General features: G+C 44.8%; 1 protein-coding gene across 1 annotated transcript; it reads left to right on the top strand.

The window, feature by feature from the left end:
- Nucleotides 1-7,553: 7,553 nt before the first annotated feature.
- On the top strand, nt 7,554-13,126 carry LOC125626039 (uncharacterized). Its single transcript, XM_048828724.2, has 2 exons — nt 7,554-7,727; nt 9,851-13,126. The coding sequence occupies exon 2, from the start codon at nt 11,790-11,792 to the stop codon at nt 12,501-12,503; it is 714 nt and encodes a 237-aa protein (XP_048684681.1). The 5' UTR covers nt 7,554-7,727; nt 9,851-11,789; the 3' UTR covers nt 12,504-13,126.
- Nucleotides 13,127-13,603: the final 477 nt, after the last annotated feature.

Here is a 13,603-nt window from a genome sequence, read left to right on the forward strand (position 1 = left end):
TTGATTTTGTTGTCTATAGCCCAGTTTTCCAATTTATCAAGATCCGTTTGAATTTTAGTTCTATCCTCTAAAGTGTTTACAACTCCCCAGTGTTGTGTCATCTGCAAATTTGATCAGTATGCTCTCTATTCCTACATCCAGGTAATTAATAAAGACGTTAAATAACACCAGACCCAGAACAGATCGCTGTGGAACTCCACTTGAGACCTCCTTCCAATCTGATGTCATTCCATTAATAGCTACTTTTTGTTCGCAGTTGTTTAACCAGTTATGTTCCTTAATTGTAGTTCTACTGAGCTCGCCTTTCTCCAGTTTATGAGAATTACATGTGGGCCTGTCTCAAAAGCCTTGCTAAAGTCCAGGTTTATTATGTCTGCCACATTCCCTCTATCCAACAAACCAGTTACTTTGTCAAAGAAGGAAATCAAGTTGGTTTGGCATGATTTGTTCTTTGTAAACCTATGCTACCTGCTAGTGATCACCCCTTCATACTCCAGGTATTTGTAAATTGGATGTTTTATACCTTGCTCTAGTAGCTTTCCAGGTATCAACTGATCTATAGGTCCCTGGCTCCTCCTTTCCCCCCTTTTTAAAGATGGGCACTACTTTAGCTCTTCTCCAATCTTCCAGGACCTCTCCTGTCATCCATGAGTTTGCAAATATTATTGCCAGTGGTGCCAAGATTTCTTCAGTTAATTCATTCAGCTCCCTGGGGTGAATACCATCAGGCCCTCCTGACTTGAATTCATTCAAATTAGAGAGATCTCTGACATGTTCTTTACTTATCGTGATCTGCATCTTTTCTCCTTTATTGTTTTTGATAACTTCGCTAGTTGTTCAGTCACATATTCTTTTTTGTGGAAGACTGAAGCAAAGTAGGAATTGAATACCTCCGCCTTCTTATCATCTTCTGTTACCAGCTCACCTTCTCCATTAAGCCGCGGGCCCACACCATCCCTGATCATTCTTTTTTGTTGCCACAGCCTCTTAATCCTTGTAGTGGGCTCTGCCCTTGTGGGACTGCTTAGCTTACAGGTGGGGGACAAGCAAAAGTTCAGTTTCAGCACAAAACAAACCCCTGCTAAAGTCAATAAAAAGCAAAAATGTCCAAGGCATCACCTTATTTTGTTGGAGTCCTTATGGCTGGGTAGCCAAGTCACGGTATGTCTACACTTAAAACGCTACAGCTGTGCCGCTGTAGCACTTCAGTGTAGACACTACCTATGCCAACGGTTGGGGTTTTCTCATTAGCGTATGTAATCCACCTCCCCAAGAGATGGTAGGTAGGTCAACAGAAGAATTCTTCCGTCGACCTAGCATTGTCTATGTGGGGATTTAGATCGGCTTAATAATGCCACTTCGGTTGTGGATTTTTCACACCCCTGACTGATGTAATTAAACCAATTTAATTTTCTAGTGTAGACCAGGCCTCAGTCTCTCCCTTACTGGCTCAACCCTGGGGTTCGCTGGACTCCTCACACAGCTGGCAGGGGTGTGTGTTTGGATTCTGGCAGTAGAGGTCCTTTTGCTGTCTCAGGAGCCACTCCAGTGGTCCAGCTGCTCACTTATCAGGGCTTCCCTGTTGCAGGATGCAGCTTCCTTCTTGTAAAGCCCTCCTCCCTACCATATTTGACTGGCAGGGCTGCTTTATCACATACAGCCTCACAAGCCCCTTTCCTGTCAGTGCAGGGTTTATACACCTCCTCCCAACCTCTATCATATTCCCCCTTAGTTGTTTCTTTTCTAAGCTAAACAGCCCTAATCTTCTTAGTCTGTTCATATCTAGAAGCTGTTCCATATGCTTCAGCATCTTTGTTGCCCTTCTTTGAACCTTTTCCAGTTCCACTATATCCTTTTTGAGATGGGGCAACCAAAACTGGACACAGTATTCAAGGTGTGGGCACACCATGAATTTATCTAGTGGTATTATGAATAGTTTCTGTCTTATATTCTTTCCTTTTCCTTACAGTTCCTGAGATTGTTAACCTTTTTGACTGCTGTTGCGTATTGAGCTGAAGTTTTCAGAGAACTATCTATTGTGACTTCAAGATCTCTTTCTTGTGTAGTCACAGCTAATTTAGAATCCATCATTATCTATGTGTAGTGGTGATTATTTTTTCCAATGTGCATTACCGTACTTTGAACTTATCAATGGTGAATTTTATCTACTATTGTTCTATTCTGTTGCATATTTTGAATCATCATTAATTATTATAATTCCTATATATTAAATAGGTTACACCAATCAACTTGAAAGAATTCTACTGCACAATGGGTTTTGGTGGAGTAGGGGGATGCTGATGAAGAGATGGAAGTCCACTAAAGTCTTCAGTATGAACACATACAAGAATCTAAGAGTTATTTGTAAGAGCTGGAAAAGCCCCAACTCTCCTTCCGTGTTGAAATAGATGGAACAGGCCAGCCCCAACTCTCCTTCCATGTTGAAATAGGTAGAACAGGCCAGTGCAATTTAGTACAAATCTGCACTGCTCTATAGGGAGAAGGCATATAGGTTTGTGTTCACATGGTGTTCTTTTGCAAATTATTTTAATAGCAGCAACAAGATTGTACATAGGGAAACCTAGGGAGAAGCTGATGAATTTACACCTCTCCTCTATTTTTTAACCTATTTAGTTCCTTTATTTTTTCTTTTTCTAACTTTTCTTTTTAATTTCTTTCTCTACCCACTTAAATGTTCTCTTATAATTTACTTGCTAAAGAAAGAGACGCTTCTTGCTGTATTCTGTCAGAAGCCAATTAAATATCATCCTTTCGCAATAACAATAAATTAAAAAACTGATAAGGTGTCATCAAGATAAATGAAATGAATAGATACAAAGCAGTCAAACAGAGAAGCACAGGTAATTAATCAGGGTCTCCAGGGGTTTCCATTGGCCAAATCCCTGGTAGACTGGGGATGTTCTGCAAGAAGCCTGTATAGGGGGAGGTCCTGAGTGAGATCTGTATTAGAATTAATACTGTTTAATATCTTCATATTAAGGGAGGACACATGGATTAGTCATTAAAGTACAGGGATGGGTGTCAGGAGAACTGGATTCTCCCCAGCTCTGCCATAGATTCACTGTGTGGCCTTGAGTACACAGGCTCTATATAGTCTTTAGATTCTCCTTTACTGGGGATTTCCCAAGCAGTTGGTTAAACTGACTTGAAGGCTGTTTTGAATAGCTGGAGCAGTGCAAAGCAGCCTCTGGTCCTTATCATTTAAAAAGCGCCCAGCAATGTTGCTGCTGTGTGTGCACCAACCTGATCTATGTACCCACATAGACTCATACACTTTAAGGTCATAAGGGACCACCATGATCACCTAGTCTGACCTCTTGCACATTGCAGGCCACAGACCATTATCCACCCACTCTTGTTATAGACCCATAGCCCTCTGGCTGAATTACTGAAGTCCTCAAATCATGATTTAAAGACTTCAAGTTACAGAGAATCCTCCATTTACTATAGTTTAAACCTGCAAGTGACCTATGCTGCAGAGGAAGGCGAAACCCCCCCAGGGTCTCTGCCAATCTGACCCGGGGGGAAATTCCTTCCCAACCCCAAATGTGGCAGTCAGTTAGCCCCTGAGCATGTGGGCAAGACCCACCAGCCAGACACCTGGGAAAGAATTCTCTGTAATAGCTCAGAGCCCTCCCCATCTAGACTCCCACCACTGGCCACTAGCTGTCGCAGATCAGCTACATGCCACTGTAGGCAGTCTCATCATCCCATGCCATCCATAAATTTATCAAGCTCAGTCTTGAAGGCAGTTAGGTTTTTTGCTTCCACGGCTCCCCTTGAAAGCTATTCCAGAACTTCACTCCTTGGATGGTTAGAAACCTTCATCTAATTTCAAGCCTAAATTTATTGATGGACAGCTTATATCGATTTGTTCTTGTGTCCACATTGGAGCTTAACTTAAAGATCTCCTCTCCCTCCCTGGTATTTATCCCTCTGATGTATTTATAGAAAGCAGTCATATCTCCCCTCAGCCTTCTTTTGGTTAGGCTAAACAAACCAAGGTCTTTGAGTCTCCTCTCATAAGGTAGGTTTTCCATTCCTCGGATCATCCAAGTAGCCCTTCTCTGCAACTACTCCAGTTTGAATTCATCTTTCTTAAACATAGGAGACCAGAACTGCACACAATATTCTAGATGAGGTCTCACCAATGCCTTGTATAATGGTACGAACACTTCCCTATCTCTACTGGAAATCCTCACCTGATGCATCCTAGGACTGCATTAGCCTTTTTCACAACCACATCACATTGGTGGCTCATAGTCATCCTGTGGTCAACCAGGCCTTTCTCCTCTGTCACTTCCAACTGGTAAGTCTCCAGCTTATGGCAAAAATTATTGATGAGAGTCCCTAAATGCATGACTTTGCACTATTACATTTCATCCCATTTCTATTACTCCAGTTTACAAGGTTATCCAGCTCATCTTGTATGATATTCTGGTCCTCCTCTGTATTGGCAATACCTCACAACTTTGTGTCATCCGCAGATTTGATTAGCACACTCCTACTTTTTGTGCCAAGGTCAATAATAAAAATGTTAAATAAGATTGATCCCAAGACTGATCCCTGAAGAACTCCACTGCTAACCTCCCTCGAGCCTGACATTTCACCCTTTCAGTATGACCTGTTGTAGTCTCCCCTTTAACCAGTTCCTTAGCCAACTTTCAATTCTCATATTAATCCCCATCTTCTCCAATTCACATGTTCCTATCACTGTTACACACAAGCAGAGGGAGGATGAGGGTAACATCTTGTCTTCACTTTGAGGCAGGGATTGTGTTTTATAATGTGTCTGTACAGTTCCCAGCACTGTGGAGCTCTGAATTTCTTGGAATCTCTGGACATTATTGTAATGCAAATCTTTTTTTTCATTAAAGTGACCTGGAATACGAGGTGAATAGTAAACTAATTACATGTGGTGATGAGATAAAAGTAGGAGGGGTGGTTAATACCATGGAGTAAAATGGCAGAGGACCTGGAGAGTTTAGAAAATGGGCAAAGACTAATGGGTTGAGTTTCCGTTAATGTAAATAATATACTAGAAAAGTCACCAGGTCAAAATACACAGAGGAAGAAAATTAGCTAGAGCATAGTGATGCAGATAGAGTGTTGGGGAAAAGAGTACCGGGAAGCACATTACATGCAAACATGACATGATAGCGTTGTTGTAAAGAGGCAAATGGTGCTCTGGGATGGATCTACACCTCTCGTAGACAGCCCCAGATAGTTGACAATTTCTTGTTATTCCATGTTAGTAAGACCACAGATAATTTCCTGTGTTCATTTCTGGGCCTCATAAAGGCCAGAGTTGAAGTAAAGAGCGTAAACAAAGGCAAAAAAAAAAAAAAAGGTGAAAAGAGAAGTTAGAGGAGGTGTCCTGTAAGGAGACATTTAAAGAAGTGGGTATGTTTGGAAAAGACATGGCAGGGCTAGGGGTAGAACAATGGTCTATAACTATCGGAGAGCTAGTTTTTAAAAAAAAAAAAAGAAGGGAAGGGAAGGAAGTAAAATGGGATGAGACCAGGAGTAAAAACCTGAGTTTAGAAAAAAGAAAATCCAAGTTACATTGGCAAAACTTCCACAGTAAACTCAATCAGACAATGGAGTGATCTCCTATAAGAAGCTGCTGACATACCATCACCATGTGTTTAAGGGATACCTGCATAAGGTTCAGAAACTGGTGTACAAGTTTCCAAAAATAAGTTAGAGGAACTCCTGTCCTTATATAAGGGTGGGTGCCTCTAGACAACACTTCCAGACCTAACCTCTCTCTATATATTATCACAGGCATGAGGGAGAGATGTGTACAATTTAGTAATGATAATTTCTCTCTCCTCTGCAGGAGGACTCATTGCACCAAGGGTTTATAGGAAGAGTAATATGGAAAACAGTATCAATAATTTGTGGTTATACAACCCTCTACAATGTTTCTAAAAAAAGATTTTCTATAAAATATGTGGCACAAACAGCTTATTCACTGGTGTGGTACGATACAAAGATTTTATTGGTACTCATTTGGGATGGTCTGTATAGTAATTGGCTTTACCATTGATGAATAATTCCACACACCAAATGCATGCCATTATAACCTTTGTACCAAACCACCCTACCATACAGTCTTTGCTTTGGAGCTACCCTTCATAGTTAAACGTCCTTGCTTGATAGCCATATCTTTACAATGCAAGCCAAAGGGAATGTAATTAAATTGTTTAAACACTGTGTCTCCTAAACATAATAGACAGATTAACACAAAGAAATTAATAGCACCAATGCACATATGGTATGCAGAGAAAAACAAATGCTAATAACTACACAGATTACCAATCACAGACACAAAATGAGGGAACTATCTGGCAGTAATGGTTTATTTTTCTTGTAAAATATTATGATGAGCGTGGTATAAATACCTGGGTACCAACTAAACAGTTTTATATGGGATAGTGACACTCCAAATGCATTGTGGGCCCCTTCATGCATGGAAAAAACTATTAATTCTAATGAAAGGACTAATTCTCAGATTTTGAATGGGTCAGTAATAGAGATGAGTATATGAAAGCACAGGGAAAAGTTCTAATTAAATAAATGAATCAGTTGCTGGGGGCTCTGATTGAGGGCGCAGAATCTCCAGCTGGTAGGAGCAGAAGCCGCCAAAGCAGGGGCTGCTGCCCTAGGAGGGAAGGGGGTAAAACGGGGCTCGGATTAGACTACCCCTCTCAGATCCTCTGTGGACCCAGACCTGTGCAGGGGAGACTCTGGGGGCACTAGGGTCCAGTTGGTGCCTCCCCTCCCCCCTGTGGCGTTGGGGGCAGTCTGCAGAGCAGCCCACCACATACTCCAGCCAGCAGCCACAGGATGGCCCTTTTCCACCTTAGGACATTCCAGTGAACCTGCAGAAAGGGCTCTGCCTGTCCCTACGCTGTGCTGTTTGCACCAATGCTTCCCCTGACCCCCAGAGGTACATTTACACAGCCGAGGCAGCGAGCCTCTGAGCCTGAGGCGACAGGCTGGGGCTGCCGCGCTAAAATCAGCTGTGTAGAGGGTTTGGCCTTGAGCTCGGACTCTGAAGCCCACGAAAGGGGTGTCGGGAGCGTGAGCTGCAAGGTAAAAGCGCTGCCGACCCAGCTCTGTGTAGCGCGGTGGCGGCGCCCCCGGCCTGGGCAGCTACAGCCCCCACAGCGCCTCACCTGCCCCTCACCTCCGCGTTTAGCGGGTCCCCTCGTGGCCCTGACACGCGGCGCTCTTTGCGGACAGCCCTCAGGTCACGCGGCACGTGCGTTCTGCCCCGGCCCCTCGTGACCCGAGGCAGACCGTTGGCGTTGCTCCCGCTCGCCCCTTTTCCCACTTTAAAGACGAGCTTGAGTCTGTTTGGCACGGACGGTTGGCGCGCCCGCCCTCGTGCAGATTTGAGCCCTCTGATTGGCTGTCTTCCTCCCTCTTGCCCGCCTCCTCAGGCAGCGCAACCAATCACAGCCGCTGGAGGCTGAGCGTGCGCGGTCTCTTTCTCTCTCCCTCCTCAGCCACCCGAAGGCGAAGGCAAAGGCACAGGAGGGGGAGGCGAGCTGGAGAGTCCCGCCGTCCCCGTAGCACTGGGGTCTGCAGAGGGTCAGGGGGAGAAGGGCCCCTGAAACAGTCCCCTCCCCAGCCTGGACGGGGGAGCAGAGATGAGGCTGGGGGGCTGAACCAGGGACCGAAGGGCGCCATTTACAGTGAGTGTGGGCCTAGAATGCTCCCCTCCCCCTCCCGAGCTTCCCCCTTCAGGTGCTGACCCCATCCACCCCATCATAGGACCCCCCCCGCCTGCCAACTCCTCCCAGGAGCCCCTGCTTCCCCTTTCCTGCCCTTACCTTACCCCTCTCTGCTGGTGGGCCTCACCCTCGGGTGATGGGTCTGTCCCACTTGGCAGCTGCTCCCCAGCGCTGAGAGGAGCCGTTGTGGGTTCGGCCATTGGCAGGCAAGGACCCAGCCTGTAACAGGTGACGCTCCCAGAGCAGGAACCAGCAGCCACGTAGGGTTGCCACCCATCCGGGTTTTACTTGGACAGTCTGGTTTTTGGCTTCTATGTCTGGGTGCCATTTAGGGCTGCCAGGTCTCCTTTTCGCAAACCAGGCACCTACACTGCACCCGAACCAAAAGCCCAGCTGTTACTGGAATGGGGGAGGCAACAGGTCATTAACCTGCACCAGCCCTTGCTTATCTGGGGCTGCCTCTTACCTGCAGGCAGGCTCCTTGAGAAGATCCGGGGACGGGGCCAGAGGAGTGAGTGACAAGGGTGGGGCCTCGGGGGGAAGAGGCAGGGTGAGAGCAAGGACTCAGAAGTCTGGTTACCAACAATTAGAAAGGTGGCAACTGTACAGCTGTGGACTCCTAGCCAATGGAGTGCTGTGGCCACAAGTTATGGGATTGCTGTGTGTGCGGGTACACATGTGCATAGCAAAACCCCAGCAAATGACAACTCTTGACTGGCAGCCACCAAGCGAATAGAAATATCTCCCAGGCTAGTCAAAAACCAGCCAGAAAGCAACCCTTTTTTCCAGGTACCTACTTAAAAGTGGTTGGGACATGACCCAGGTGATGTCCCTGGTTGTGTGGCCTATGAGAACTGGTGGACAGGATTGATTTGGGGGGAGGGGGAGGCAGAATTAATTGCTGGGCATGGGGCAGGAGATATGGGAGCTAAGAGCTCCTGCACTAGAGTCCCCAAATCCCCTTACCTTATACATATGGGAGAGTAGGCAACATTGATTCTCCTCCCTCACAAAAATCAGGAAATTTTATTTTTAAGATTATATTGTGTTTTTGGTCTGTCTTTTGATTTTTGAGCTTCCCCGTCCATCCCTGCTCTGTGTGAGACAATTTCATGATTTTTGGGGGTCTGGCTCAGGTTTTTTGATCTGTTGAGTTTGGCAATACTGCAATATTGTCTCACTTTCTTTTAATTCCCCTGTTGGACTGTCTTTGTCTGTCTATTTTCTCTTATAATATACTTAGATTGTATGCACTTTGGAACAGGGACTGTTTTTTTTGTTTTGTGTTTGTTCAGCACCTAGCACAGTGGGGTCCTGTGGCCCCAGGCACTTAGATCATACAAATAATAGTAATAATAATGACTGGAATCAAATCAGTATTTTAAAAATACAGAATTTAAATTTAATGTTGTATATGTTCAATATTCTATATGACCAAGATCTTTGTAAGTGACTAGTGACTTTGGGTTCCCAACTTCAGATAACTTGATTTTCAGAAAGTGCTAAGCACCCACCCTTTAGATCCCTTTAAGAGGTTTCAAAAGTTGAGCACTCAAAATCACCAGTCATGTAAAAAATCTTGGCATTATGTATTATACACATGCACACCTATAGAGGGCAAAAATCATGAGTGACTTAAAACCAATAGATTTAAAAATGGGTGTTTTTTATTTGTTTCTGATTTCAGAGCCTTTTGAGTTCACTCTGGTCATATTTTCAAGCTTGTTTCACAAACAAAGAGGGCTAGACATTAAATGAAAACTGAGATTCTCACATAATCTCATGGGTCCAGGAGCTAGGGCTTGAAGAAGAATGACAAATATCATAAAAATTGGCAACACTCTATTCGGCACCTTTCAGGATTTGGCCTATATACAGCACTTTTTACAAAAAAGTCACCATGTTATATGCCTATAAACATAGGGAAAGTGTACGTGATTCTGTGGGATGCTATATATTTTATTGCATGAAGTTGGGATGAATATATTGCTCATGAATGACAGACTTCAGTGAATGAAGTAAATATTCCCAAACAAGTGGCAAATAAAACTGTAGGGCATGTTGAAACACCATTATATTTTTAGGAGGAGAACCTCAGCTGGTGTACATGGACATAGCTTCTCTGAAGACAGTGGAGCTGCAGCTGCACCCATTTACATTGGGTGAGGATCTCACTCTTGATTTCTTATTATGTTTACTTGGTATGTCCCTTTTCTTTCTTTAAGTCTCCCTTGGCCTTTTCCTATTAGAAACACAATAATTAACTATGGAAGCACTGTCATGGATGTGGGCAGTGGTTAAGTATCCAAAATTATAGCAGTAAAGTCAGGTTTGCAGTTTTGTTTATATTCATTAATATTTTGTTGAATTACATTTTTGAATTACTAATTGAAATACATACACAAACAATCAGTTATAGGCTAACTGAACAACACTATAATAATACATTCTGCCATGACAAAATTGAAGATCTATTAATGTCATGCTTGAACATGCCCAGATATCATGCTTAAAGCTGTAACATGAGTATATGAAATATTTTAGTACTGAATAAGGGATTGTAACAACAAAACAGAAAATGGGGAAAGTTAGCATCATTCTTCTCCCACCCCTGTCGCTACTTCGTTGCATGCAAACACAGACAAAGAGAAGATGAGATCAGAGTTACCTCAGATGACCTCTTATTTGCTATATGGATTTAAGATTAATTTTCAAAAGAGGTGGTAGTCCTTCATTTTGTCACTTAACACAGAGGAAACCTTTGCTTTGCCTATATCAAGTAGCATATTAACCTACTCCATTTCATGAACATAAATATTTGTATTGCCTGTGTTCTCAAGAGTCATCTCTTTCTCCATTTGTGACTGTACTGAATTAAGTCCCCAAAAAGGTAAGGGTGAATATAGTCCATTAAATATCCTCCTTGAGACAACATCCCTAGCTGGGATTACCACCAGGTTGTGTGGACTAATGTTGCATTATGTGCATTACACCTCTGACATCTATTATCTGGCAAAATGCTTATACCATGTAACCCGGTGGGGATCCAGCAGGCTCCGTAGTCCAGAAGCCCTTTTCACACCTGGACATTCCTTTATGTGTAATTATTAGAGTATGTAGGTGGGTGATTGTGCTCACAAGACAGATAGTCAGACATGTCCTTATTTACACCCACAAATAATTATGGGTGGAAAAAAATCGAGGCTGTTTTTTAAAAACATTTAAAAAATCATGTTTGTATAATGTAAGCAATAGGAGTTGCTGGGTGCTTAGTACTTCAGGGTACGTCTACAGTACAAAATTATTTCGAAATTATTCTATTTGAATTTTTGGAAGTGATTTTATACATTTGGTCTTGTGTGTACCCACTAAAGCACGTGAATTCAGCGGAGTGCATCCACAGTACTGAGGCTAGCATCAAATGTTAGAGTGGTGCACTGTGGGTAGCTATCCGACAGTTCCCACAGTCCCTGCCACCCATTGAAATTCTGGATTAAGCTCTCAGTGCATGATGGGGCAAAAACATTCTCGCGGGTGTTTCTGGGTGTGTGTCGTCAGTCGCTTCTCTCTCTGTGAAAGCTACGGCAGACAATTGTTTCACGCCTTTTTGGCGTGCAGATGCCATACTGCTTTCAGCAGACGGTGCAGTATGGTGCACCACTTCTCTCCTGGTGCTATGAATCCACCTCGTATTTCCTCTCCTCTTTCTATGTAATCTCTATAAGTATCTACTCTTTCTCTTCCTCATCGACCGCTTCTGCCGCCAACTCTGCTTGGCCATCGTGAACCGAGCAGCACAGCTCCTGCCGCCAACTCTGCTCTCCTGCTCTTGCCGTGCTACTGTGCTTCTCCATGTTGTCTGTCCTGGGCTCCCGCCTCCGTGAAAGTTACAGAAGACAACCATTTCATGCTTTTTTTCGGCTATTGTGAACCGAACAGCACCTCTTCTGCTGCCTCTCTGCTCTCCTATGTTTCGCACCCTTTTTCCAGGATTACCCATGCAGGCGCCATAGCGCGGCAAGCATGGAGCTCGCTCAGATCTCTGCTGAAGTTTTAACTATTGTAAATACCTCGTGCATTGTGCAGCAGTATGTGCAATGCCTGCAAAACCGGGTGAAGAAGCGACAACAGTGCGATCGCTATACTGATGAGGACATGGACACAGATGTTCCTAGAAGCACGGCATGTGGCGATTGGGAGATCATGGTGGTGTTGGGCCAGGTTCATGCTGTGGAACGCCGATTCTGGGCCCGGGAAACAAGCACAGATTGGTGGGACTGCATGGTGTTGCAGGTATGGGATGATTCCCAGTGGCTGCAAAACTGTGGTATGTGTAGGGCCACTTCCATGGAACTTTGTGACTTGCTGTCCCCTGCCCTGAAGTGCAAAGACACCAAAATGAGAGCAGCCCTCACAGTTGAGAAGCGAGTGGCCATAGCCTTGTGGAAGCTTGCAACGCCCGACAGCTACCGGTCATTTGGGAATCAGTTTGGAGTGGGCAAATCTACTGTGGGGGCTGCTGTGCTGCAAGTAGCCAACGCAATCATTGACCAGCTGCTATCAAGGGTAGTGACTTTGGGAAATGTGCAGACCATTGTGGATGGCTTTAATGCGTTGGGGTTACCTAACTGCGGCGTGGCGATAGAGGGAACTCATATCCTTATCTTGGCCCCGGAATACAAGGGCGGCCAGTACGTAAACCACAAGGGTACTTTTCCATGGTGCTGCAAGCACTAGTGGATCACAAGGGACGGTTCACTGACATCAGCGTGGGATGACCAGGAAAGGTCTTCAGGAACTCTGGTCTATTTGAACAGCTGCAGGAAGGGACTTACTTCCCAGATCAGAAAATTACTATTGGGGATGTTGAAATGCCTATAGTTATCCTCAGGGACCCAGCCTACCCCTTAATGCCATGGCTCATGAAGCCGTACACAGGCACCTTGGACAGCAGTAAGGAGCAGTTCAACTATAGGCTGAGCAAGTGCAGAATGGTGGTAGAATGTGCTTTTGGACATTTGAAAGCTCGCTGACGCAGTTTATTGACTTGGTTAGATCTCAGCACAACCAGTATTCCAATTGTAATTGCTGCTTGATGTGTGCTCCACAATATCTGTGAGAGTAAGGGGGAGATGTTTATGGCAGGGTGGAAGGTTGAGGCAACTTGCCTGGCAGCCAATTTTGCACAGCCAAACAACAGGATGATTAGAAGAGTGCAGCAGGGCGAGCTGCGCATCAGAGAAGCTTTGAAAGCCAGTTTCATGATTGGCCAGGGTATGGTGTGACAGTTGTGTTCGTTTCTCTTGAAGTTACCCGCCCCTATATATATGAAAGGAAATAAAGTCACAATTGTTTAAAAACTGTTCTTTATTATTTGTTGCACAACACATTGAGAGAAATCAGAAGGTAGACCTGGGGAGGGGAGGGTATTGGGCTAGAGGGGTGGAGGAGGAGGAGGAGGGAAGGACAAGTCCAGAAACCAAATCAAAATTTTGGATGTGCCAGCTTTCTGCTGCTTGTGCAATTCTCTGGGGTTGACTGTGTGGGTCCCCGCAACTTCCCTCCGCCCCCGTGTTCTTGGGCATCTGGGGGAGGAGGGAGAGCGGTTATACAGGGGCTGCAGCAACAGTCTGTGGTCTTGTTGCCTTTCTCGCATTAGATCCACCATACAGTGGAGCATGTCAGTTTGCTCCCCCATGAGCGTGACCATAGCATCCTACCTGCTCTCATCACGCGCGTCCCTTCTCTCTTCTTGTTCATTTAACGCTTTACAGGACTCTGCAGTTGTTTGCCTCCACACATTCAGCTAGGCCCTATCAGTGCGGGAGGACTGCATG

This window comes from Caretta caretta, chromosome 1 (genome assembly GCF_965140235.1).
Source record: "Caretta caretta isolate rCarCar2 chromosome 1, rCarCar1.hap1, whole genome shotgun sequence".
NCBI lineage: Eukaryota > Metazoa > Chordata > Testudines > Cheloniidae > Caretta > Caretta caretta.

Excerpts from the sequence above, each read along its gene's own strand:
- LOC125626039 (XM_048828724.2), top strand. The coding sequence starts at position 11,790 with ATGGAGCTCGCTCAGATCTCTGCTGAAGTTTTAACTATTGTAAATACC.